The sequence below is a fragment of the Enhydra lutris genome, unplaced genomic scaffold (assembly GCF_002288905.1).
Source record: "Enhydra lutris kenyoni isolate GAN:26980312 unplaced genomic scaffold, ASM228890v2 scaffoldscaffold81, whole genome shotgun sequence".
NCBI classification, from domain to species: Eukaryota; Metazoa; Chordata; class Mammalia; order Carnivora; family Mustelidae; genus Enhydra; species Enhydra lutris.
The window spans coordinates 2535188-2562637 of record NW_019154165.1 but is presented as its reverse complement, the minus strand read 5'-3'; the positions used below and the strand labels follow the sequence as shown (position 1 = coordinate 2562637).

Genomic DNA, 27450 nt, shown 5'->3' with positions numbered 1-27450 from the left:
TTGGAATGTAAACTAGTACAGCTGCTCTAGAAGACAGTATGGAGGTTCTTCAAAAAATTAAAAATAGAACTATCCTATGATCCATGACTTCCACTACTGTGTATTTACCAAAAAATATGAAAACACTAAACAGAATGGATATACCTTTATGTTTATTGCAGCATTATTTACAATAGTGAAGATACAGAAACAGCCCATGTACCCACTTATTGATTAATGGAAAAGTAAGTGGGATATATATATATATATATATGAAATGTTACCATTTGCAATGACATGGATGAAGCTAGAGAGTATAAGAGTAACCAAAGTAAGTCAGTCGGAGAGACAACTCAGAAACAGATAATAATAGAGAAGGAACTGATGGTTACCAAAGGGGAGAGTAAAGGGTATTTGGCTAAATAGGTGATGGGGAGTAAGGAAAGCACTTGTTGTGATGAGCACCAGGTGATAAATGGAATTGTTGAGTCACTTTACTGTACACCTAAAAGTGAATATAACACTGTATTTTAACTAACTTGAAGTAAAATTAAAACTTTAAATAAACACATGAAGCAAGGAAACCAAGTGATCAAAGATTCAGTAATTTCTGTTTTTCCTTTTAAGATTTTTCTTAAAGTGGCTGAAATAATTACGTAAAGCTGATACAGATACTAAGATTTCTGAGATGCATTCATACCAGTGCTTCTGTGAACACTCTCTGAATTAAATGCTTTTTGTCTTTTTAGCATTTCAAAAAGATAATTCAAAGATGATTTTTTAAAACTTATGTTAGAAAAATGGTCCTCAAACCATGCTTAATGACTAACATCAGTGAATTCTATTGCCTGTAATCATCACTGTCCTAATAATCCTATCTTATATCAGTTATAAAGAATATGCTTTACTAATATTACTTTGATATAAAGTAGATAAGATTTATGTCTGCTGAGATATATAACTCAAAATATCATAGAAATCAGAGTTAAAAACACAGTTTACTCTGCTGAGAAGACTGAGATTGTGATTTAATTTTTGTCTCCACATCTGTGAAATATTATTACAAATGGATGCCAGCCACCAATTCTCTTTCTTTCATGTGGACAAAACTAAAAGGAACAGGCTGAAAGTATATTGGGAGTGTTAAAACAGGCTTAAATTTTATTGAAAGTGTTAGGTTACACGTAAGGAAAAATGCTCAATAACAAGTTTTATTAAATACTTGATCAGTCAACCAAGGGAGATAGCTGAATCTCGGTCCTGGGAAAAACCTTATGAAATAAAATAGGCAGTCATCTAACATGATTGAGTAGTGGGAATGATATTCATGTAACTAAATGGTCTCTAGAGACTCCTTCCAAACTTTGCATTCCGTAAAAATAATTTAATTAAAAACTGTTACCAAAATAAACATATAGTTTTTAATACCAGGTAGAATTGTTTAATGAATGTTCAGTAAGTGTTTACCAAATTCTTATAGAAATCTAGAATACCTTGAAGGCTTATTATAATGTTGTCATAGGATCTTTGTTATTGATGTTGTTACTGTTTAAGTTCTAATATTATTCTAATAGAAGAGGAAACTAAGGAACAGAGGTTAAATAATTTGCCTAAGGTCATAAAGTGGCACAGGACTAGAACCTACCTCCATTTTTACTCCTAATTCAGAGCTTTCCACCTCATTGTCCTAGTGACCCTAGGCTTTCTGTCCTGGGCCTGCTTGGAGATGAGCATTTCTTTCACAGGGACTTTCTGAAACATCCTAACTAATTCCCCTGAGAAATGTCCTCGACTAACTTAATGTCAAATTCTGATCTGTATCAGAGCTACAAGAAGTGGAGGAGGAGCTTCAGCAACCTTGAAATTAAAAAAACACTCCAGGTTTTTCTACCTCTGGAAGGGCCTGTGTCGTTATGTATAGTCAGTCTCACCCACTACACTCAAAGGAACCATATCTGCTTTTTTCTCACTACTGAATCTACAGTGATGGCACAGAAAAGGTACTTAAATATCTGTTGAATGAGTGAATGTATACAAATGAAATTAACCTTTTTAGTTAGCAGACCTGTATTGTGGCTTTGGGCCACTCACTGTTTTTAAAGTGGGTACATTCTCTCTCTTGTTTTCCAAAATGCCTTGCCAAGATAAATAATTTTTATTTTTTTTTTATTTCTTACCCTCTCTGCTTATAAAAGTTAAACAAAGGTAAACTAAACCAAAAACCATTTTACTTTTTCCCAGGTAAGAATTTCCATGTTGGTTTGCCTTTATGGTAAAGCCAAACTCACTTCAACAATTAACAACATATGCTATTAAAATCAACACCAATGCAAAATGCTTTAATTAAGCAAGGATGTTGCCCAGGAAGCTGGTTGGAATTAAGCAGCTCTGGTCCCTGCTTAAACTCTAACCCAGGGGCACCTGGGTGGCTCAGTGGATTAATAAGCCTCTGCCTTCAGCTCAGGTCATGATCTCAGGGTCCTGGAATCGAGCCCCATATCAGGCTCTCTGTTCAGCGGGGAGCCTGCTTCCCCCTCTCTCTCTGCCAGCCTCTCTGCCTACTTGTGACCTCTCTCTGTCAAATAAATAAATAAATTTTTTTAAAAAACTCTAACCCAAACATCCCTGATCAGGACAGGCTATATCTGAAAAGTAATCAATGTTTTACAAATAACAAATAGATATCCTAAATTTATTTACACATATTTGTTTGACTTGGTATACAGTGTGCCCTAATATAGAAAAGCCCAAAATACAAAAATCTGAATTTTATGATGAACAACTAAGGTTTAGGTTACAGCATATCTATCATTTATTGACTACCTATTGTGTGCTAGGTATTATGCTGGAGGATCTGTGTTTTTTCTAACCCTCACATAAACCTTATATGATAGGCATTATCCTCGATGTACACACAAAGAAATAATTTGGAAGAAGTTAAGTATTTTACCCATTGCCACACTGTATATAAAACAGAATTGTAGGCCAGGTTACCTGATTTGATAATGTATGATTTTTCTTTGTACCATCTACCTTGTGTGATGTAGTAGAAGGGACACTGGAAATATAATCAAAGTATCTGAATTTCAGAACTTATTCTGCATTGAAGAAGTCACCCAAGTCACTCTAGACTTCAGTTTTTTCCATTTACATAATGGAAAAGATGAATTATTGTCCGTGTTAGGGCATGCTTGCAGTGGCAGTATTTCCTAAATGAATAGTCTTAACTTTTCTACAAATGAGAGTATGTGTTATTGGGATTATCAACAGCTAAAGCCTTTTTGTATTTTGTTGGAAGTGCACGTTTATTCATCTAACAGATACTGGTTGAGTACTTAAAATATGCAAGGCACTGTGCTAAATGCTGGAATGGGGTGAAGGAAAAAAAGACAATCTCATCTTCACTGAGCTTACAACAATTTAAGGGGAGAGATAAACATCAGAAATCACCAATAAATGTAAAATTTACAACTGTGTTACATGCATCAAAAGAGAGAATATAATGCCATGAAACCATATGATAGCATGCCTTAATTCAGTCATGACAATGATTAAGACTTTCCTGAGGAAGTGAGAAAACTAACATCTGGAGGAAGAGTAGGAGCTAACTAGACAGGGGTGGGAATAAGTAAGCTAGTTCTAAGCACAGGGAATGAAATGTGCAAGGTCCTACGGTAGGAGGGAGCATGGTGAATTAGGACAAATGAAAGGATTTAGGTTTAGCTGGAGTAGGGAGAGGAAGAGGAAGAAAGTGAAGCAAGAGGAGGCTTTAAGGATAAGTAGAGACTAAACCATGCCAAGACTCACAGGCCATGTTAAGAATGAGGTTAAATTCCATTTGCTAATGGAATTTAGATAATTCCATTGTCTAATTTGCTTTAGACTTTATGAAAAAGAAATGATGCAATTTTATATTGTATACTTGTGTTTACCCAGTAGCTTTACAGAGAAATTATGTTGTTATATGCCCTCCACACCTCAACCAATTAAGGGTAAACAGTATTTGGATATGCGACTGAGTAATGAATAACATACAACTGTAAATGGGAACTAGTAAGAAAATTTTATTTAGATAAGGGGAATTAAAATTGCTGACATGTAGTATCATAGGAGGATTCAATCCACTATGTAGGCAAAATTTAAAATATAATATGTATTTTTCAGACAACTTTTGTACAAGATACTGTTAAATAAGAAAAATAATACTGTATATGAGTATGAGCTAAAGTGACTGGGACAGGTAAGTGCTGGTGGAAGCAAGAGAGAGGAGAAATGGCTATGGGCTAGTGTAGTCTGGGAAAACATTATCAAGATGATTAGACTTGAATTCATCCCTGAATACTGGATAGGATATAGATTACTGGAGAAGTGCACCTCTTCCATGTCTCAAAAACACAAATAATAAATTCAGATTTTGGGGCATAGAAGAGAGGCAAGTGATTTCTTAGCCTTTACCTCTGCTATCATATTTCTCCCATTCAGGGTAAATAATCTAATGACAGTTGAGAAGTTATTTCCTAAACTAGAACTTGTGTATGTCTCCCTATCAACCAATTCTAATGCCAAACAGTTTCAAAGTACAGAAGTTCCTTAGAGGCCATATGGTCTACTTCCTTAAATGAATAGATTGAGAAACAGGCTCCTGAAATGCATTGGATCAGAGCAACCAGTGTCTACCCATCTGATCACTAACAGGGAATACTCAGAAAGATATCACTTAAAGAGAGAAGTGGTAGCTCAGGAACATCTGAATGTATAAGTATAAAGAACGTGAACTTTGAAATCAGATCTGGCTTCCCGTCCTGATATTGCCAAAGACCGTTGAATAGATCACATAATATCTCTGAACTTAATTTACTTCGAGGATATTTTGAGAAAATCTCAAACAACCTAAACTTATACCTAAAGGAGCTGGAAAAAGAAGAACAATCAAAACTCCAAACCAGCAAAAGGAAGGAAATAATAAAGATTAGAGAAGAAATAAATGATGTAGAACCTTAAAAAAAATAGAACAGATCAGTGAAATCAGGAGCTTGTTATCTAAAAGATCAATAAAATTAATAAACCTCTAGCCAGACTCAAATCAAAAGAGAGATAATACTTAAATAAAATTACAAATGAAAGAGGAGAAATAACACCACAGAAATACAAAAAATTGTAAGAGAATATTATGAAAAATTAAAAGCCAAGAAATTGGACAATGTAGAAGAAATGGATAAATATCCTAGAAATATATAACCTACCAAAAGTGAAGCAGGAAGAAATAGAAAATTTGTACAGACCAATTTCCAGCAAGAATACTGAATCAGTAATCAAAAAACTCCCAACAAACCAAAGTCCAGAGCCAGATGGCTTCACAAGTGAATTCTACCAGCCATTTAAAGAAGGGTTAATACCTATTCTTTTCAAACTATTCCAAAAATTTAAAAAAGAAGGAAAATTTCCAATTTCATCCTATGAGACCAGCATTACCCTGATACAAAAACCAGATAAACACACCACAAAATAGAGAAATACAGGCCAATACCTCTGATGAACATAGAAGCAAAAATCCTCAATAAAATATCAGCAAACTGAATCCAGCAATACATTAAAAAACATCATTTACCATGATCAAGTGGAATTTATTCCTCAGTTGAAAGGGTGGTTCAATATTTGCAAATCACTCAATGGGAAATCAATAAGGGAAAGTATAAAAACCATATGATCATTTCAGTAGATGCAGAAAAAGCATTTGACAAAGTACAACATTCATGATACTATGAAACTGAAGTAGATTTGGAGGGAGCAGACCTCAACATAATAAAGGCCTTATATGAAAAACCCACAGATAACATCATCCTCAGTAGTGGAAAACTGAGAGCTTTTCCCCTAAGGTCAGGAACAAGACAAGGATGTCTACTCTCATCACTTTTTTTCAACATAGTACTGGAAGTCCTAGCCACTGCACTCAGACAACAAAAAGAAACAAAAGCCATCCAAATTGGTAATTAAGAAGTAAAATTTTCACTACTTGCAGATGACATTCTTTTTTTTTTTTTTTAGATTTTATTTATTTGACAGAGAGAGATCACAAGTGGGCGGAGAGGCAAGCAGAGAGAGAGAGAGGAGGAAGCAGGCTCCCTGCAGAGCAGAGAGCCCGATGTGGGACTCGATCCCAGGACCCTGAGATCATGACCTGAGCTGAAGGCAGAGGCTTAACCACTGAGCCACCCAGGTGCCCCGCAGATGACATTCTTTATGTAGAAAACGCTAAAGACTCCACCAAAAAACTACTTGAATTCAGGATACAAAATCAATGTATAGAAATCTGTTGCATTTCTATACATTAATAATGAAGCAGCAGAAAGAAAACAATCCCATTTACAATTGCAACAATCATAATTGGGTACATATGAATAAACCTAACCAATAGGTGAAGGACCTGTATTCTGAAAACTATAAAACACTGATGGAAGATACTGAAGCTGACACATAGAAATGGAAAGACATTCCACGCTCATGGATTGAAAGAACAAATATTGTTTAAAATGTCTATATTACCCAAAGCAATCTACACATTTCATGCAACCCCTATCAAAATGCCAACATCATTTTTCACAAGCCTAGAATAGACAATCCTAAAATTTACATGGAATGACAAACACCCCAAATAGTCAAAGCAATCTTGAAAAACAAAACTGGAGGTATCACAATTCCAGACTTCAAGTTATATTACAAAGCTGTTATGGTATGGTATGGTAAAACAGTATGGTACTGGCACATAAATAGACACATAGATCAATAGAACAAGATAGAAAGCCCAGAAATAAACCTACAACTATATGGTCAATCTTCAACAAAGGAGGCAAGAATATCCAATGGGCAAAAGGCAGTCTCTTCAAAAATGATGTAGGGAAAAACTAGACAACTATATGCAAAAGAATGACATTGGACCACTTTTTAACACCATACACAAAAGTAAACACAAAATGGATTAAGGACCTGGAGTTCCTGGGTGGCTCAGTCAGTTGAGCATCTGACTTAATTTCAGCTCAGGTCATGATCTTGGGGTTATGGGATTAAACCCTGCATGGGGCTCTGCACTGTGCCTGGAGTCTTCTTAAGAGTGTCTGTCTGTCTCTCTCTCACTCCCTCTGCCCATGCCCCTCCCCGATTGTCTCTCAAAAAAATGCATAAGGACCCAAATATGAGACCTGAAAACATAAAAATCTTAGAAGAGAGCACAGGCAGTAATTTCTCTGATATCAGTCGTAGCAATATCTTTCTAGAAATGTCTTGGGGCAAGGGAAACAAAAGCAATATTGGCACTACATCAAAATGAAAAGTTTCTTCACAGCAAAGGAAACAACCAACAAAACAAAAGAGAAGTTTGTCATTGAGAGAAGATATTTGCAAGTGATATATCTGATAAAGCATTAGCATCCAAAATACATAAGAACTTAAAATGCCCAACACATAAGAAATAAACAATCTGATTAAATTGGCAGAAGACACACATTTCTCCAAGGACACACAGATGGCCAACAGACACATGAAAGGATGCTCAACATCAGTCATCATCAGTGAAATACAAATCAGAACTATAATAAGATACCACCTCACACCTGTCAGAATGGTTCAAATTAACAATAGAGGAAACAACAGATTTTGGTGAGGATGCAGAGCACAAGGAACACCCTCTTGCACTGCTGGTGAGAATGCAAACTAGTGCAGCCACTCTGGAAAACAGTAAACAAAAAATTAAAAATAGAACTATCTTATCCAGGAATTGCACTACTGGGTTATTTACTAAAGAATATGAAAATGCTAAACCGAAGAGATATATGCATCCCTATGTTTATTTATGTTTTAAATTTTACTTAGCATACGGTACAATATTGGTTTGTAGAATAGAATTTGGTGATTCATCGCTTACATACAACATATGCTTACATACAACAACTTACATACACTTATACACAACACCCATTGCTCATCCCAACAAGGACCCTGCTCAATACCCAGCTCCCATCCAACCCATCTCCCACCTACATCCCTACATCAACCTTCGGGTTCTTTATCTTTAAGATTCTCTTATGGTTTGTATCCCAATCTCCTTTTTTTCTTTTCCTCCTTCCCATATGATCATTTGTTTTCTGTTCTAAATTCCACATATGAATGAGATCATATGGTATTTGTCTTTCTCTGACTGACTTATTTCACTCAACATAATACATTCTAGCTCCATCCATGTCATTGCAAATGACAAGAGTTCATTCTTTTTGATGGCTGAATAATATTCCATTACATAAACACATATATGTAGACAACATCTTCTTTATACATTCATCATTCAATGGACATTTGGGCTTTTTCCATAGTTTGGCTGTTGTTTACAATGCTGCCATAAACATTAGGGTGCCCGTGCCCTTGTATGTGTATTTTTTATCCTTTGGGTAAATACCTAGTAGTACAATTGCTGGACCATAGGGTAGTTCTATTTAACAATTTAACTGCTTAATTATTTAACTTTTTATTTATTTATAAATAATTAACTATTTAACTTTTAAATAATAATTAACTATTTAACTTTTTAAAATTTATTTATTTAGTACTATTTAACTTTTTGAGGAACTTCCAAACCATTCTCCAGAGTGACTGCACGAGTTTGCATTCCCACCCACAGTGCAAGAGTGTTCCCCTTTCTCTGCATCATTGCCAATACCTGTTATTTCTTGTGTTTTAATTTTAGCCATTCTAACAAGCGTGAGGTGATATCTCATTACAGTTTTAACTTGTATTTCCCTGATGATCATGCACCCCTATGTTAATTGCAGCATTATTTACAGTAGCCAAACTAGTGGAAGTAGCCCAGGTGTCCATTGGTAGATGAATGGGTAAAGAAGATATGTGATAAATATATATATATATATATATATATATATATATATATATATATATATAAATCATGCAATATTATTCAGTCATTTTTTAAAACACCAAAAATATTTACAAAAACCCCCAAAATCTTGGCATTTGCAACAACATAGATGGTTCTGAAGAGTATAATTTTAAGCAAAATAAGCCAGTCAGAGAAAGACAGATACCATATGATTTCACTTATATGTGGAATGTAAGAAAGAAAATGAAGGGGGAAAAGAGATAAACCAAAAAATAGACTCTTAACTATAGTGAACAAACAGATGGTTGTCAGAGGAGGAGGTGGTTGTGGATATAGGTGAAATAGATGAAGGGGAATAGGAGTACACTTATCTTTTTGAGCACTGACTAACATATGGAACTGTTGGAACCCTATATTGTGCACCTGTGACTAGTATAACACTGTTCACTGAAATTAAAATTTTTTGAGAAATATTTTTAATATTCCCTCCAGTATAAGAATATGAATAAGAATAATACTTCTTCTACAAATGGGCATAGGGAGTAAGTAAAATTATACCTAAAAGTTTTTGTAGTAAAAAAAAAAATTCTAAATTATGAGACCTTATGCAAATATAAATTGCTCTCATGACAGGACCAATCCAAATTGTATAACCAATGACAGTAACTGTTCTGACCTTAGAGTTGTATTTTGGCTTCCTCTTTTTTAATTTTCCCTATTTTAATTTCATGACTTTTATTATTATATATCGTATATTTTTTGTATGTCATTTATTAGAGGGATAGCATACAAAAATTCAACCAAAGGAAAAGACACATACAGCAATGTCAGGGAGTGCTCCAAACATAAAGCTTTCGCTGTCCTCAGGATGAGTTACCCTCCTGGCATCAATACATATCAACACCAAGTATTGACAACCCAGGAAAACTCACTAAGCTTTCATGTCCAGACTTTTTACTGGGTCTTTATTACATAGACTTGATTGATTGATTTATTGATTGCCCATGAGACTGAACTCATTCTTTAGGTCATCTGATACTACATGACTCAAAGCTTCCAACCTAAGTGATATGGTTTGTCTTTCTAGCATGGCCAGCCCCATTCTAAGAGTCTCAGGTGTTTAATATTTTATCTGTACTCCTTGAAAAAGTTGGATGCATTTAAGGTCTTGCTGACAAAGATCTTACAACAGGGCTATTGATGTCCCCTATGAGTAGCCAGGTGTATTGTATCTCTTTGAAGGTGAAGGCAAACTGCTACTGAGCAGATATTGAAATTGGCACTGAATATTAACCAAATCTATGAATGCAAAATATTTTCTGGTTCCTGGAGTCAGTAATTTTAATATTATTATGTTGGGAGACCTTAATTATGAGAACTATGTCAGCAGGGTGATGGTAATCTACTGTTAAATGTCATTTATTTTTATCAGGCATAGGCATTAGCCAAATTTGGCTATTCAAGAGGAAGACAATAGAAATAATGGCCTCTTTATTCAGTAGGCCTTGTATAATGGGTCTATATATTTCTATAGGCCATTTTTTAGTCATATTGGGCCATATTAACTATTTTAACTATGGCTGGATGGTCCCTTGTGTATTATTTGTCATGCTTATAAGTGTCAAATAATTTTGTTTCAGTCTACTTTTTAAGATCTTATTTATTTGAGTGAGAGAGATCATAAGCAGGGGGGGCACGGAGGTAGAGGGAGAAGCAGACTCCCTGCTGAGCAGGGTGCCTGATGCAGGACTCCATCCCAGGAAGGTATCAATACCTGGGCCATAGGCAGACACTTAACCCACTGAGCCACTCAGGGGCCCTCAGTCTATTAGTCTTTAAGTCAGAGCATCAATGTCCATTATGAGATATTTTAGGCCAGGGAGCACCATGACCATGAGGTATTTAGGCAAGGTAAGAGTTCCAGTGGTTAAAGTGAGGCATAACTCTTTGTCCTCTATTTTATGTTTCATAATTCCCCTAAGGGGCATCTTGTTTCTATTTAGTGGGATCTTCAGGTATAATTATAACTAGAGACTCAGTATTAAGTCTATGAAGATTTGCCAAGTGGTACATATTGATAGATGTTAAAATTAATTTAGAACCTAAGTTGTAAAGCAAAAGCCAACTGATACCCTGTTTACCTTTCTATTGCATAAATTGTTTTAAGCAAATTTTAGATTTCTAATTGTGGTAAAACCATGGACCTCCATTTTAGTTTCTGTTTTCTTTCCCTTTATCACAGTTTTTGTTTATTTGTTTTTGCCATTATTGGACATGCTTTGAGGGGAAGGACATTCTGTCTGCCCTGCTTGTATTTAGAAGTTTGTTCTTCCAGAGGGTCTCAGTTCAGTTCCACCAAGGTTAAGGGCCTCTCCCATGGTGATTATTGATTTACTCGGTTTAAGGACCTTGGGCTTAAGTCACATTTGAATTAACCTCTTGGTACATTGACAAGCCATGGCACTCAACTGAACCAGAGTCTTTGTTGTTCGCTTTTGCATTTGTCCAATAGGGTGATGGTGTCCTCTGGACCTTTTTAAAGGGTTGAAATAAAGCATTCACAGCTGATTTTCATAAGGGCCTATGCTACCAGGTGCTATGATGTTCCTCTATAACCATGAGGATCAAGATGTTCATTGGTGATGTAGCAGCAGAAGCAGTAACAAATGCATTCAATAGGGTCCTAGTGAGCCATCTGACTTTCAGAGTGTGGACTTCAGCATGCCACATGCTGACTACTCTTCTTCACATTACCAACCATCTAATGGGTCCACATATGATACAGCATGTAGTTTTTCTCCTAAACACTCTATAAAATGAGGGCCAGTCCTCATTAAGACAGTCAATAGTCATAGGGTAAAAGTCTTTTCCCTGAGCTAGCATCAGCCATGCCTTACATTAGAATCAAAACAGATGATTCAATATTAAACACACCAATAGACCCTGGCTGATAGACAAAACCAGAGTTATTTTGAGGAGGTTCCCAAACCCATACCCCTATCCTTAAATGTCACTTACTGAAACTTCTGAATTAGGTTGGTTAGATCCATAACAGGCTCAATAGGACTTGGCAAATACAGTATAGCACAACATCACACATAGCACAAGTTGGACCACAGGTAGTAGCAATGCTCAAAGTGCACCCTGGCCAGCAGACAGCAATCCAAAAGCAAGAGAAGATACACCCCCAGGTGGTGATGGTTATTGCATCAACATCCTACTCACAGTACTAGTTGTCTTGTTTCCCTACAAGGGATAAAATCAATCCACTCATCTAAAATGTGGTTTAGATATCAATGATGCAATATAAACACTAAAAGGCTATGAAAACACTTATTACTCATATAATGAGGTTTTCTGGAGATAGCAAGTCTGGGTCCCAAGCCAGTCTGAAATGGCTTGAGGAAAGGGAGCGGCAAGTGGCTTTGGTTTTGATGGTGGTTAGGTGATAAGGTTGAAAAGGGGTTTATTGTGCTATGATTTGCATAGTTTGAACTTCCCTGTCAGCACCATGACAAGGAGTGCCCTACATTTTCTTAATAGTTTCCCTGATGGGCAAAAAAGGAAGAGAAGGAGGGATGGGTCTCAAAAACTATCATCAGTATACATCAAAAATGATGTCAGACTCTATTGTAATTTCCATCCCTAAAAATAAATTCCAGCACTACCAGTAGAAGGCAAAGTTGAAGCTTGCAAGCTAAACAAAAGCCTAGCATGAAAAGGAAAACGTGTAGAAGCTTTTTATTTTTATTTTTAAGTCCCAATAGTTTATTTTTGCTTTTGTTTCCCTTGCCTCAGGATACAAATCTAGAAAGAAGTTGTTATGGCCAATGTCAAAGAAGTTACTGCTTGTGTTACCTTCCAGAAATTTTTATGGTTTCAGGTCCCAAATTTAGGTCCTTAATCCATTTTGAATTTATGTTTGTGTATAGCATAAGAAAGTGGTCCATTTTCATTCTTTTGCATATAGCTGTTCAGTTTTCCCAGCATCGTTTTTGAAGATACTGTCTTTTTCCCATTGGATATTTTTTCCTGCTTTGTTGAAGATTAATTGACCATATAGCTGTGGTTTATTTCCAGGTTTTCTATTCTGTTCCATTGAGCTGTGTGTCTTGTTTTTGTGCCAGTACCATACTGTTTAGATTACTACAGCTTTGTAATATAACTTGAAATCTAGAATTATGATGCCTCCAGCTCTGTGTTTTTTTCTCAAGATTGCTTTGGCTATTCAGGGTCTTTTCTGGTTCCATACAAATTTTAGGATTGCTTGTTGTAGCTCTGTGAAAAATGCTCTTGGTATTTTTTTTTAAAGATTCTATTTATTTATTTGACAGAGATCACAAGTAGGCAGAGAGGCAGGCAGAGAGAGAGGAGGAAGCAGGTTCCCTGCTGAGCAGAGAACCCGATGCGGGGCTAGATCCCAGGACCCTGAGATCATGACCTGAGCCAAAGGCAGAGGCTTAACCCACTGAGCCACCCAGGTGCCCCTGCTCTTGGTATTTTGATAGGGACTTCATTAAATATGTAGATTGCTTTGGTTAGTTATAGACATTTTAACAATATTTGTTCTAATCCATGAGCATGGAATCTTTCCATTTGTTTGTGTACTCTTCAGTTTCCTTCATCAGCATTTTATAGTTTTCAGGGTATGGTTCTCTCAACTCTGTTAGGTTTATTCCTAGGTTTCAGTACAGCAAAGAAAACGATCAACAAAACTAAAAGGCAATCTCTGGGGAAAAGATATTTGCAAATAACATCTGATAAAGGGTTAGTATCCAAAATATATAAAGAATTTTTTTTTTTTTAGATTTTATTTATTTGTCAGAGAGAGGGAGAGAGAGCGAGCGAGCACAGGCAGACAGAATGGCAGGCAGAGGCAGAGGGAGAAGCAGGCTCCCCGCCGAGCAAGGAGCCCGATGTGGGACTCGATCCCAGGACGCTAGGATCATGACCTGAGCCGAAGGCAGCTGCTTAACCAACTGAGCCACCCAGGCGTCCCTATATAAAGAATTTATAAAACTCATTATATATTAATTATAATTTAATTATAATCATTAATTATAATTTAATTAAAAATGGGTATAAGACATGAATAAACATTTTTGTAAAGAAGACATACCAAAGGGCAACAAACACATGAAAGATATGCAACCACTGATCATCAGGAAAACACAAATCAAAGCTACAATGAGATATCACCTCACACCTGTCAGAATGGTAAAACCAACAACACAAAAACACCAGGTGTTGGTGAGGATGTAGAGGAAGAGGAATCCTGTTGTACTGTTGATGGAAAAGCAAACTGGTTCAGCTACCCTAGAAAACAATATGGAGTTTCCTCAAAAAGTTAAAAATAGAACTACTCTATTATCCAGCAATTGCACTACTAGGTATTTATCCAAAGAATACAAAAATGTTAATTCAAAGGGATACACATACCCTGATGTTCATATCAGCATTATCCATAATAGCCAAATTATTGAAACAACCCAAGTGTCCATTGACTAATGAATCAAGAAAGAAGATGTGGTGTATATTTCACTCACATGTGGAATTTAAGAAACAAAACAAATGAGCAAAGGGGAAAAAAAGAGGGGCAAACCAAGAAACGGACTCTTCACTATAGAGAACAAACTGATGTTTTCCAGAATGCAGGTGGTTGGGGGATAGGTAAAATAGGTATTGGGAATAAGGACTGCATTTGTTGAGATGAATACCAGATGTTGTATGAAATGTTGAATCACTGTGTTATACACCTGAAACTGATATTACTCTGTACTGTATATTAACTAACTGGAATTTAAATAAAATCTTTAAAAAAAAGGTTAAAGTGTTCAGTTTTTTTTAAAAACTAGTGTTTTAATGTACTGATATTAATAATCTCAGATTTTTTATTAAATTCATTAACCATTTCTGCCATTATGCTGAAAATGAAAATGTAGTGGTGATACTTATTTCCCTTCCACTATGTAATTCTTTTTAGGAGTCCTACGTTGCATTAATAGCATGTTTTATCTTGAAAATACATGGTTTCATTTGTATATATTTTTATATGTCTTAAAATAAAGCCAAATGTTGTCTCAAAGAAGCCAAGACCTCTGGTCTGCATAGAATGTATTCTATACTACAGAGGTATAGTAATAGTATAGTATGGTATAGTATAATATATTATAGTGTAGTATAATATTGTGTGGTTAACATTTTATTCTGTGTTTCATATTTTCTTCTATAAATTGATCCATCCAACAAAATATTTTTAATCTACCATGAGGTAGATGTTGAATGAGGTGCTCAGGGTACAAAGCTGAATAAGGAAGGCATGGTCCCTTCTCTTAAAGAGCTCACAGTCTGATGGGGGACATGTATGTCTGCAGTTGCAGCATGGTATGATAATTGCCATATGAGAAGTATTCACATGGTGCTAAGAATAATAATTATATGGATAATAATCTTTATTATCCTCCTCACTAGGAGGGGAATAAATTGAGAGCAACCATATTAAAATACTTTGGGATGTATAAAGCTAAACACAAGTACAAACAAATACCCTGCATCCTTTCATCTAATTTATTCATTTTGAGCTTAAGTACTTAGGGATTTTGCTACTCTTAAAGTGTATTTTTGGAATATGAATTATTTTGGGGCAGTATTTAATGTATTTCTAATTAAGATTCAATTTTAGTTTCCAGTGTTACATTCTCCAGATTATAGGATTTGTGTGTTCCTCTTACCATAATGGCTGAATGCTGCTCTAGCAAATGACAAAACTGTGCAGACTGTAACACTATAAAATTATGGTTTCTAAAGACCTCAACTGGGCCCTTAGCATGCCATTTAGCAATTCTTAGGACACCATTTAGCAATTCTTGTATGTATCCTTAATTATTCCCCTCTCCTGTTAGCAGTGACTGCCCTTGGAAACTATTATCTTTCCCATGACCACAGCTCCATGCATTCTCTTTGATATAACCCCTGCCAGCCTCCTCAATCTTACCTCCCCATTCTCTAAGACACAATTTTGCTTTAGGTATCTGTACCTTTGCACCTCTGCCTGGAATCTACCTTCAACACCAAACTTAACTTCTGCCTTTGTCAAGACTCAGCTCCAATATCTCAACTCTGCGAGGCCTTCTTTGACAACCCAAGTATAGCTGATGACTCCGTTCTTTGCACCACCACTAGACATAGTATTTTCTGCTACTATAGAATGTATTATACTCTGTTGCACTTGTTTAGTTTTACAACTATCTCCTCTAATAAACTGTGAAGTCCTAGGGAGCAGGTACTACCTCATTTATTTCTGAATACCCAGCTCCTATTGTAGTGCCTGGCACAAATACTTACTGAGGGAGGAAGGGGAAGAAAGCAACATAAATATTAGAAGTATACAGCTTCTTTGAGAACACAAAACTGCTTTTTAAATTACTTTCAAACTTTTAAGTTAATTTTCAATGGTATATCCCTGTTTCCTTTTTCTCTTAACCTTCAAGAAAATTTCTTTCCATTTAATAGATGCTGAAAATATTTTTAAGAAACTTTAACAAAGACATCCGTCTGACAGCTGTATACCATCTGTACTTTCAGTCCTGGGTAAAAACATCTGGCTACTTGAGAATAGAAGCTCTGTACTAAAGGAGTTTTCTAGCATGGTGGTGATTAGTATTCTACAAATATGCCTTGCATTGTCCCAATTTGACATGATAATGTATACAACTTGTCCCTCTAAATTTTGAAGTTTCTTTTTGCTTGTATACCACAATGAAGGTAAAAAAAAATGTATCCACATTTTGCCCATAAAAACTGCTTTTATAGTAAAAGAAAACATAGCAGTAAAATTAGGTGATTAATGCAGAGGAGTATGTGCATGTGTACCCACTCATTTTTGCTGTTAGGCAACAACCTATACTAAACAGAAATTTCTCTTCAGACAAAATAATTAAAGTCCAAACATCCTTTTCTTTATTTTTCTGATTTGGAACTACCTCAGAGAGTATTTCCATAAAAAATACTTGGAATAAATGGAGTATAAAAAAACCTTTATTTTCTGTGTCAAAATGCTTGCAGTGCTATCTAGCTATATTTAACTCTCCTTGATAAGCCTCCTCTAAACTTGTACATACCAATTCTGAAAAACATTTTATTAGTTACCATGAGTAGCATTACACACACGCACACACACACACATACACACACACACACTGTTTATTGCAAATGTTCTGCCTTTAATAAAACTGTGAGTAACTATCAATAATAATGGCATTTTATTTCCAAAATTGTGTTCAAATACCATATATCTCAGATTTCACAAGTGTGATCCAGGTTCATTCAATATCATTTATGTTATCTTCTGTAATCAAGGGATAAAATATATCATAGGGGCACCTGGGTGGTTCAGTTGGTTAAATATCCAACTCTTGATTTCCACATGGATCATGATCTCAGGGTTGTGAGATTGAGCCCCATATCATGCAGGGCATGGAGCCTGCTTAAGATACTTTCTCTCCCTCTGCCCCTCCTGTCCGTCTGTCTCTCTCTCTCTCTCTCTCTCTCTCTCTCTATATATATATATATATATATATAATCTTAGATGATTAGTCTCAGTAATCATTTAAGAGCTTAAATGATTAGCCTTGCTTATAATTTAAGAGAAACATGAATTTGGTAATTACTCTTCATTAGCTTAATTTTGATATTAGCACAGGATTGACAGAAATTCAAATTCTAGTGCCATGATTCTGATGTATGTGTGTGTGTGTGTGAAGATAAGAGTAAGCATCAGATGGAAGTCTAATATATTAGCATGTGGTTAATAAAACGAGGTAGAATGACAGTGGTGCCCAGTACAACACATTTTTTCTTCTGGATGCCCATTATGTTGTATCTATACCTGTTATAGAACAATTAAGTCTATGACTCTCGCTTCCACCAGAGTGCAAGTTTCTTGAGAGACCATTTTTAATTCAATTTTGAATCTTCCTAGCACCTAACATTATGCATACCAAGTGATCACACATGACTGTCGAAAATGTTTAGTGAGTATACCACAACTCTGTCATTGAGAACTGGGGTCCTCCCCAGCCAGTGGTTGAAGACATGGGTCCTAGAGCAGAGCACTGAGGGGCAATATAGTAATTGCCTTTGAATATTTGAAAAGGAAGAACTAGAGTCAATAAGGAAGACTGGCATCATACCAATTTCAATTCAGATTAAGAAAAGATTTCTAGTATCTGAGATACCTCACAATTGAGTGGGATGCTTTAAACACTGAAGTTGTTTAAACAGTAGAACAATGACTATCTATGTGGAATACATCGTGTGGGAGAGTAGACTAAATGAGTTTTAACATCCTTCTGTGATTCTCTTAAAGTTGGAAAGGCATGGAGTGGTAGTCATGTTTACTGTTATATTTTTATTAGCCCATCAGTGAAACAGTCTTCTTCACTTTTTTTTTACATTGTGATGTTATCTTATTCAGCGACAGCCAGTGTACCCTTTACCTTTTTCTGTTTGCTCTGCCCATAGTATTCTTCTCCAAGATAGAGCTTCAAATAACAGTGCCATTTTTTATCACCCATACCTCAAGTCAAATGCCATCACTTCATAAAGGCCTTCCCTCACCATCCTATTTAAAATAACACACCCATCATCATTTCCCATTACTCAATCATGTCACCTTATTTCTTTCAGATAAATAATTATACTCTGTGATTTTCTTACTTGCTTTTTTTCTGTCTCTCATTGCTCAAATATAAGCCCCATGAAGGCGTGAACCTTGTCTATCTTATTCATAAATAAATCCCTAGTTTCCAGCACAGTGCCTTACATAAAGTAGGACTTCGGTGAATATTTGTTATATAAATACATGAAGACTCTCTCTCACAGGTTGGGTTTCGTGTTATGTTAAAGCCATTTGAGGTTGCTCACAGACAGTTTGCACTTTTCCACCACCCAAATTTATGTATTTGGATGTTCAAGGTTGATAAATTTTTCAATTTTTATTGTATATATTTATTTTTATTATATGTCAAAAGCAGTCTGACACTGCTTTTAATGATGAAAGGTTTTCTAAAATATAAAAACAAGAACTAGAGAATTCATGGAAAAAATGATATTGCATTTGAAATTTTGTGTTCTATTTAAGAATAAATTATGGCCATATAAGATGGTTGTTTACAAAGGTGTGAGTGCTGGCTTATTTGGGCTTCATCCAGTTATTTGTTATAACTATAACTTAACTACTTAACTGATGGAATCAGAAACACCTGAGACATATGGTAGCACCTGTTTCTGAAATCACTATAAAAGTGATCTTTATGACATTTTCTCCCATGGCCTAGGGAAGCCAACCACCTCCTTATGTTGGCCTCTACTTCAGTGATCACTAGTCATGTTTCTTTTGTGTTTTCCCTTCTTCCTACCTTTAATGATTTTTAAGGATAATTTTATCAGTAAAATGTGGGCACTATTAACATCAAGCTACATTTCTCTAAAAGCAAATTTTTTTTATCCTCTTAGTTTTCAGTGACCCATGTTACAGTTTGCTATTACTTTATTGTCTGTGTTTGATAGTATTGCCTAATGTAGTTTGAGCAGGCTTTTAAATCAGGTTTTTACTGACAACGATTGGCAAGTATTTTCATTAGTCTTAGCCTTCCTACTCCTTTACCTCTATATTCTTTTTTCTTATATTTTCATTTTTTTTCTAACCAATACATTTTTTTCTATTTATCTTAAAAATATTTTTCTTGGGGTGCATGGCTGGATCAGAGGATCATGAGTTCAAGCTCCATGTTGGGTATAGAGATTACTTAAATAAATAAACTTTAAAAATATCTTTCTTATGTGCTGTAGCATTAATTGCTACTGACAAAATACTTTCTATCAATAAATGCGTTCTTGAATTTACTGCAAATTTTAAGCGAGTCATTCAGAGCCAGAATGTTGCCCTGTTTCCTCCCAAAAACAAGTGCCCACACCTTTTAATCTGAGCCTTGGATTCTTGGTCTTTTGAAAGCCACAAATTAGTGTTCAGCAAAGTTTGTGGGTTTTTTTCCCTTAAATGCCAGAATACTGGCTGTTGATGAGGTAATGATTTATTAGGCCACTTAGCCACATGTATATGTTTATCATCATGGCTATTAAAGCTCCATATTAAAGTATGAGAAATCCTCAAAGCTGAAAAAAAAATTCTGCATAAACCTCAAAATATTAAACTTCCATAAACACTATTTACATAGATGCCATGTAGATTGCATTTGAAAATCAAAAACAGCACCTGGCTGGCTCAGTTGAAAGAGCATGTGACTCTTAATCATGGTTGGTGAGTTCAAGCCCCACACTGGGTGTAGAGATTAGTGTAAAAAAGAAGTGAAGTACTTATCTATGCTACAACATGGATGAACTCTGAAAATAAAAAACAAAGGAAGGAATTCAAAGAAAGGTAATATTTGTATAACATCATAAGTGACATTTAATCACTCAAAAAATAAAAAGTATAATAACTGATGGTGTATCTTTTGGGTGGCCCATGGAAATTTTTCTTGAAATAATGAGTAAGATAGTTTTTCATATGAAATAAGCTTTCAGAAATCATGTGGCTAACTAGATATTTGGTGAAATAGAATGTTTCCCAAATGCCGGCCTCTGGTGGAATATTCTGAGGCCTTGAATGTATATATGTTTGTAGAACAGCTTTTATCAAACTTGGTTCTTCAGAACCGTAGTGTAACACATGATATGAATTATTTGGCTTGAGAGAAATAAAGGATTTTATAGCCAAAGAAGTTTGGGGAACACTACACACTGTATTTTCCCCTTGGATCCTTAGAATACACATTAACATATTAAAAGTAGTAAAAAATACCTATTGTTTGCCTTTATTTTATCCATTGCTTCCAAATTTACTTGAAGAAAAATCCTTTTTATAATGGGTCAACTATAAATAAATTATGAGATGCTAATTTTTCTCAGAGCACAGTTTGAAAAATTCTGTTTTAGAATACCCTCCAAAATTTACTAACTGGATAAGCCATTCTCTTAGTGCTCTAATTGGGAACATGCCAAAACTTTTCTTTAGTAAGTTTGAGAATGTTTCTGAAGTACCTCATTAGCAAACTGGAAGAATAAAGTCTAGAAAACAGTCTAAAGATGAGTATATAGTTAAATCAAAGGCTATAGTCAGAGTTACAGCCCAGTCCAGTTCTCTGTTCCTTATTTCTACAGTCAGTCCATGATGCTGCCACACAACCTTGTCCCACTGCCACAAAACCTGACTTTTATTTTGGATTCTTTCATTTTAATTGTTCCTTGAAACTTCATTGTATTAATGACAAACTGAATTACCTGACACTGCTTACGAGACTCATAGGCCAAGTTAAATGAGGGTTCATAGAAATTATAAAGAATGGAGTTGTAATTGTTTTTCTGTATGTTAACCCTTGAACATGACTTTCAACTCTGCAGGTCCACTTATACATGGATTTTTTTAATAGTACTGTAAATGTATTTTCCTTAGCTTACTTTATTAGCATTTCTTTAGCTTACTTTATTTTAAGAATATAGTATATAAGTATATAATATAACATACAAAACATGTGTTAGTTGACTATTTATATTATCAGTAAGTCCTCCAGTAACATTAGGCTATTAGTAGTTAAATTTTTGGAGAGTCAAAGTTAAATGCGCATTCTCTACAGGGATGGAGCAGTTGGCATGTAACCCCTGCATTGTTCAAGGGTCAACCGTAATTGTAACACAGCTTTTTCTTTTTCTTTTTCTTTGTTAAAGATTTTATTTGAGAAAGAGAAGGAACAAAAGAGAGAGAGCACATGAGCATGGGCAGAGGGAGAAGCAGACTTCCTTACTGAGCAGGGAGCATGATGCGGTGCTCAATTCCAGGGCCATGGGATCATGACCTAAGCCAAAGGCAGATACTTACCCCACTCTGCCACCCAGGTCCCCCAACACAGCTTTTTCTAAAGATCATGTTTCTCTTTCTAGTCTTCAAGGCACATATAAATAAATCCTGTTTCTGTTCATTCTATAACATGCTATAGAAAGTTGTCTATGTACAAGCAGCTCAACTGAAAATCAATGCCTACAATTTAAAGTGCCTGCCACTGTTACTTATGAATAATCGTGGAAATACCCACTCATCAGCAAATGCATAACTCTGAAAGCAAATGGATCATATAAGAGAATCGGTGGTGTCTGCAGAATTAATTGTTCCCTTTACCATACCTTGTTGAAATCTGCTGTTATAGGACCTAGTGCTGAATTCCATATATTATCCCTCGAATTAAGCTTTCAGAGGGATCTGGTAACTCAGGAGCTAATCCCAATATCATCTTACCATTCCATCTTTAATCTGGCCTTTCCATTTCAGAGCTTGACAATGGTGACACATTTCAGACATTATCCAGATGTTAGATTTCTTTGGGGCTTTTCTTTAAAATTACTGTCTGCTTTCTCTATCATAGTGTTTAAATACGGTAAGGGGGATCTCTTACTTTTGATAGCCACATATCTCCTCGTGTTGAACTTCAGTCAACTTTATGATAAAGAATAGGCTCTCCGTTTCAGTAGGCATATAACCTCTTAATGGAATTCTGTTTCATCTACTCTGGTAGGGGATGCTGACTTGCACTGGATGATCAAATACTCCTTACATTGGGTGGCAGTTGCCCTTGAAAGAGCATTCTATACTACCTTTCTAGTCAACTACCAAATGATCTTCTCATCTTATTTCTCTTTTGTTTGCCCTGAGAACTGCCTATCTCTCATGTTAGGCCCTTAAGTGATTATTAGTTTTAGACTGACTTTCAGATTCTCAGAATTTTCATTTGCTTTTAGTTTTTGCCAGTCTATTTGTCCATTTTCACAATGGCATTTTGTTAGTCAAGTTCTAATGTAAAGTCACAATAACAAAATTAAATCCAATATTAAACTAAATATAAATTTATTAATTAAATTAAATAGAAATTATATTTATATATTTAATATATATTTAATATGTATCTAATATATACTAAATATAAGTTAAATCAAATATAAATATTAAATAAATTAAATCCAATATTGTAAATATTTAGACACTTCTACTCATGTTAGATACAGAAACTGTAAATTTGTGGCTCCAATTAATCAACATTTTAAATGAGATACATTCTCAGCTATATTTTAAGTCAGACTATACCATTTTGTTGAATTGTTGAATTTCTTTTTTTTTAAGATTTTATTTATTTGACAGACAGAGATCACAAGTAGGCAAAAAGGCAGGCAGAGAGAGAGGTGGGGAGCAGGCTCCCTGCTGAGCAGAGAGCCCAACTCTGGGCTCAATCCCAGGACCCTGGGATCATGACCTGAGCCGAAGGCAGGGGCTTTAACCCACTGAGCCACCCAGGCACCCCTAATTGTTGAATTTCTATCCAACTGTTTTCAGTAGTATGGTAACAAATAGGCTGAAAGTTACTTTTTTGTTCAGAGATTAGGTCCAAAAGGCTTCAGAGCCATTCACAAAACCACTTCAGACATGATAACTTCTTTTGATTATATTCATCATCTATCCCTCCATTCTCAGTAAAATGGATTTATCTAGCTCCTTCATCTTTTTAACCTACACCCGTGGTTGAACCTTTCCAAAAACTATAACTTAGGCTTGGAACTTCCTACCCTAAACACCCTAGCTTCTTCCCTTTATTCATTCAGAAAGTTCTTGAAATCCCCACATGCTTATCTGATCACATGGCATTAGCTAACTGAGAGAAAGTTGGTGTATCTTTTGCAACTTCAGTCTAAAACTACTGTGCTACTGGGCCTTGATTTGTCATATCACAATATGCACTCATTCCTTTGCCTAGTCAAAAGAATAATATGTTATTTCCTTTTGAAAAGATTCTGTTCAGTACTTAGTTATCTATATGCCCTTCATGACCATCTATTTAAATTCTTCCCTTTTTAGAGAGTATCTCACAAATGTTTGCTACTGACAAAACTATATGTGATGGAAGGTAAGGGTGAGGAGAGAAGCCAACTCTGGCATCAGAGAAGACATGATCAGTTTAATGGTGAATTAGCCAAAGAATGGCATTATCAGCTATAGTTGGGAAGCAACATGTGATCAAACTGAGTATTTCAGAATTAGAATGGACTAACTATACCAATGTTTCTCAAACTCTGCTGCAGTATGTTAACAAGTGTTAAAAAAAAAAAAAGAAAGAAAAGAAAAGGGAGATATGGTAACATTTAACCGGCTGCATTTACTTATAGCTCCCTTGCCTAAAACTCTTCAGTAGCTACTCTTTGTATTTATAAATACTCTTGTATTTAGAGTAATTTCCAACCTCTCTAGCATCAGCTATAAGTTCCTCTCTCCTTCTAGAAACTCATGTGGTCCTTTGCTTCTCTGAATTCAACTATGTTCCAGCCTCAAACTTTCTTTTCCTCAAACTCCCCAAGCTTGTTCCTAATTCAGGCATTGCACATGTTCTTCCTTCTGTCCGGAAAACTTTTTGCTAAGCTAATGCATGGCTGGCAAGAGAAATCACTCCTCTTTCATGTCTGGGCTCACATGCTACCTCCTCAGAGAGATCTCCAAACCTATTCTTCTCTGTTTATTTCTTTTATAGAAATTATGATGTTTAATTAATTTTCTTGTTTATTTTCTGTCAGTCTTCCCCTACTAGAATGAAAGCAGAGTCCTTGTTTATTTTGTTTACCTTTGTGTCTGTAGAACATAGAATAATGCCTAGCTTATTATAGGATCCCAGTAAATATTTGTTGAATGAATGAATGCATGAATGAAATGTTAGAAAGAATGTAGGAAATAACCTAAATGTCCAAAATTTAAAACAAATAATTAAATTGTTAATAAAAAATTAAATTAAATAATTAAATTGGTTTATTATATTTTATTATATTCAAAATTGTTTTATTATATTCAAAATAATAATTTTCTGTTATTATAAATAGCAGAAATATTATACTTAAGTAACTTTGTTAGGCTAACTGAAAAATGAAGAATATACTGAAATAGGTATATATGCATAAAGGAAGTATCACATATATGGAATGGGATTATAAAACCTTCACTGAAATGAAACAGTATACATGAGATGACACCGTATAATCTGTATGCTACACTGAAATATGTATATACGCATAAAGGAAGTTTTTGTGGGGATAGTGGGCTCAACTGTTTTTTCCTGAATTTTAAAGTGTTTGTATTACAATCAATGCATCTAGGAATCTAGTTAGCAAAAGAAATGTCAGTGGGTTAGCCTTGTTATTATGGAGAATAGTGCTAGAAAACAACAGAACTTCAAAATCCTTGTAAATGCCAAGATCTGTGCACCAAATTTTGTCTGGAAAGGTATATAGAACTTGAAGAGGTTTAGGGGAGTCGATACAGAATTAATGGAGAAACACTAAAGAAATTCATTTTCTTCTTCAAGCAGAGTAATTCTAATTTATAGTTCCCATTGAAAACTGAATGAGAATTAAGGAATCTAAATTATAGTAAATTATAGAATATGGAAATAAACTTTGGAGATTAGTATCTTAAAAGCAGGAAATTTGTGGAAAAGGGGGCTTGTGACGTCTACAAAGGAGAGCTGTGAGCAACAAGGAATCTAGATGATTGTTTTTTAGTCAGGACTGCATTGAGTATAGTCCCACTGAAAGGAAATGAAAAGATAGGTTTTTACATGAGATTCTTTCAGGCTGGTCATTCTACTTCTCTCACTTTAAAATGATTTTTAAAAGATTTTATTCATTTATTTGACAGATCACAAGAAGGCAGAGAGGCAGGCAGAGGGGGTGGGGGAAGGTAGGCTACCTGCTGAGCAGAGAGCCCAATGCAGGTCTCAATCCCTGGACCCTGAGATCATGACCTGAGCCCAAGGCAGAGGCTTAACCCTCTGAGCCACCCAGGTGCCCCTAGTTCTCTCAAATTAAGAAGACATATATTTTTACTATGTACTGTATAGAATGAATTCATTTCTTTGGATAACTTTTTCAATAAGCATTTAATTTGTTCAGGGCTTGATACTGTAAGGTGAGGAATACAAAGGTATGTATAATGAGGAAAGTGCCTAAAAAGCACTTATGAATCGTAAACTATCTTTGATAAAAATAAACAATGGAATATAATTTCCTCTACAAATTAAAATGTAACTTCCTCAAACCATCACAGCAATCCTTTGACAGTCCAAATTTGCTAATTTTACTCTTTCACAGAGATGTAGATTTTCTCAGCTTGTCTTTATTCTCTTCTATTTGACAATTCCCCAAAGAAAGATATTGACTATCTCATTTTATTATATAAAATATTTCTCAGTGCAGTACAGGGGAAAGAACACTAGATTTGGAGTTAAGAGTCAGTGTTTTTCATGCTGATTTTGCGCTACGTCAGCTAAATCAGTTGCCTTACCTATAAAATGGGGATGTTAAGACTTTCCATGGTCATATGAATACTTTGTAAACCTTGAAGTATCACATGTATGGAATGGAATTATAAAAACTTCACTGAAATGAAACAGTATAAATGAGATGACACCATTAAAAAGAGGAGGGGGAAATAAAATATGAGAAAAAATGTAGTTCATAATAAATTTCAACCTAGGCTTTTATAGTTCCTAGGCATCAAGAACAGATTTCTGACCCAATTTTGACCCAGTTGAGGTGGAAAACATTAAAGAGATGATGAGAAAACATCATAGAGTCTCATTTCCTTGAAAGATAAATTCTGAATAAACTTAGTTTTTGGTATCACTATTTGCTAACTTATGAAAAAAACAAATGGGCTTTTTTTAAAAGAATTTATTTATTTGACAGAGAGAGATCATAAGTAGGCAGAGAGGCAGGCAGCGAGAGAGAGGGAAGCAGGCTCCCTGCTGAGCAGAGAGCCCGATGCGGGGCTTCATCCCAGAACCCTGAGATCATGACCTGAGCCTAAGGCAGAGGCTTAAACCACTGAGCCACCCAGGTGCCCCAACAAATGGGCTTTTAAAAAATATTCCAGTGTGGTTAACAAACACTGTTATATTAGTTTCAGGTGTACAGTATATTGATTCAACACTAACATATATTACTCAGTGCTCATCAAGATAAGTATACTCTTAATCTCCTACATGTATTTTGATAGGGATTGCATTAAATCTGTAGATTGCTATGGGTACCACAGGCAATTAAAAAATATTTGTTCTTACAATACATGAGTATGAAATATCTCTCCATGTCTTTATGTCATCTTCCATTTCTCTAAACAGAATTTTATAGTTTTCAGGCTACAGGTCTTTCACCTGTTTGGTTGGTTTTATTTCTGGGTACCCTATTATTTTGGGTGCAATTGTAAATGGGATTATTTTCTTATTTTCTCTTTTTGCTGCTTCATTACTGGTGTTTGATTTTGTATCCTACAACTTTACTGAATTCATTTATCAGTACTAGTAGGTTTTTGGATGAGACTTCTGAGTTTTCTATATATAGTGTCACGTCATCTGCAAACAGTGAAAGTTGTACTTACTTACCAATATGGAAGCTGTTTTATTTTTCTTTGTTGTCTGATTAATGCAGCTGGGACTTCTGGT

General features: G+C 35.3%; 1 protein-coding gene across 3 annotated transcripts in view; it reads left to right on the top strand.

Annotated features, from left to right (window-relative positions):
- LOC111161019 (ectodysplasin A) overlaps positions 1–27450 on the top strand; it is a 423110-nt gene that overhangs the window by 194810 nt on the left and 200850 nt on the right. Inside the window, exon 5 of one of the 3 annotated variants that reach the window (XM_022524459.1) lies at positions 343–366. The exons of the other annotated variants lie outside the window; for them this stretch is intronic. Coding sequence (XP_022380167.1) covers positions 343–366 — 24 coding nt within the window. The remainder of the gene's footprint in view (positions 1–342; positions 367–27450) is intronic. 3 annotated transcript variants of the gene reach the window in all.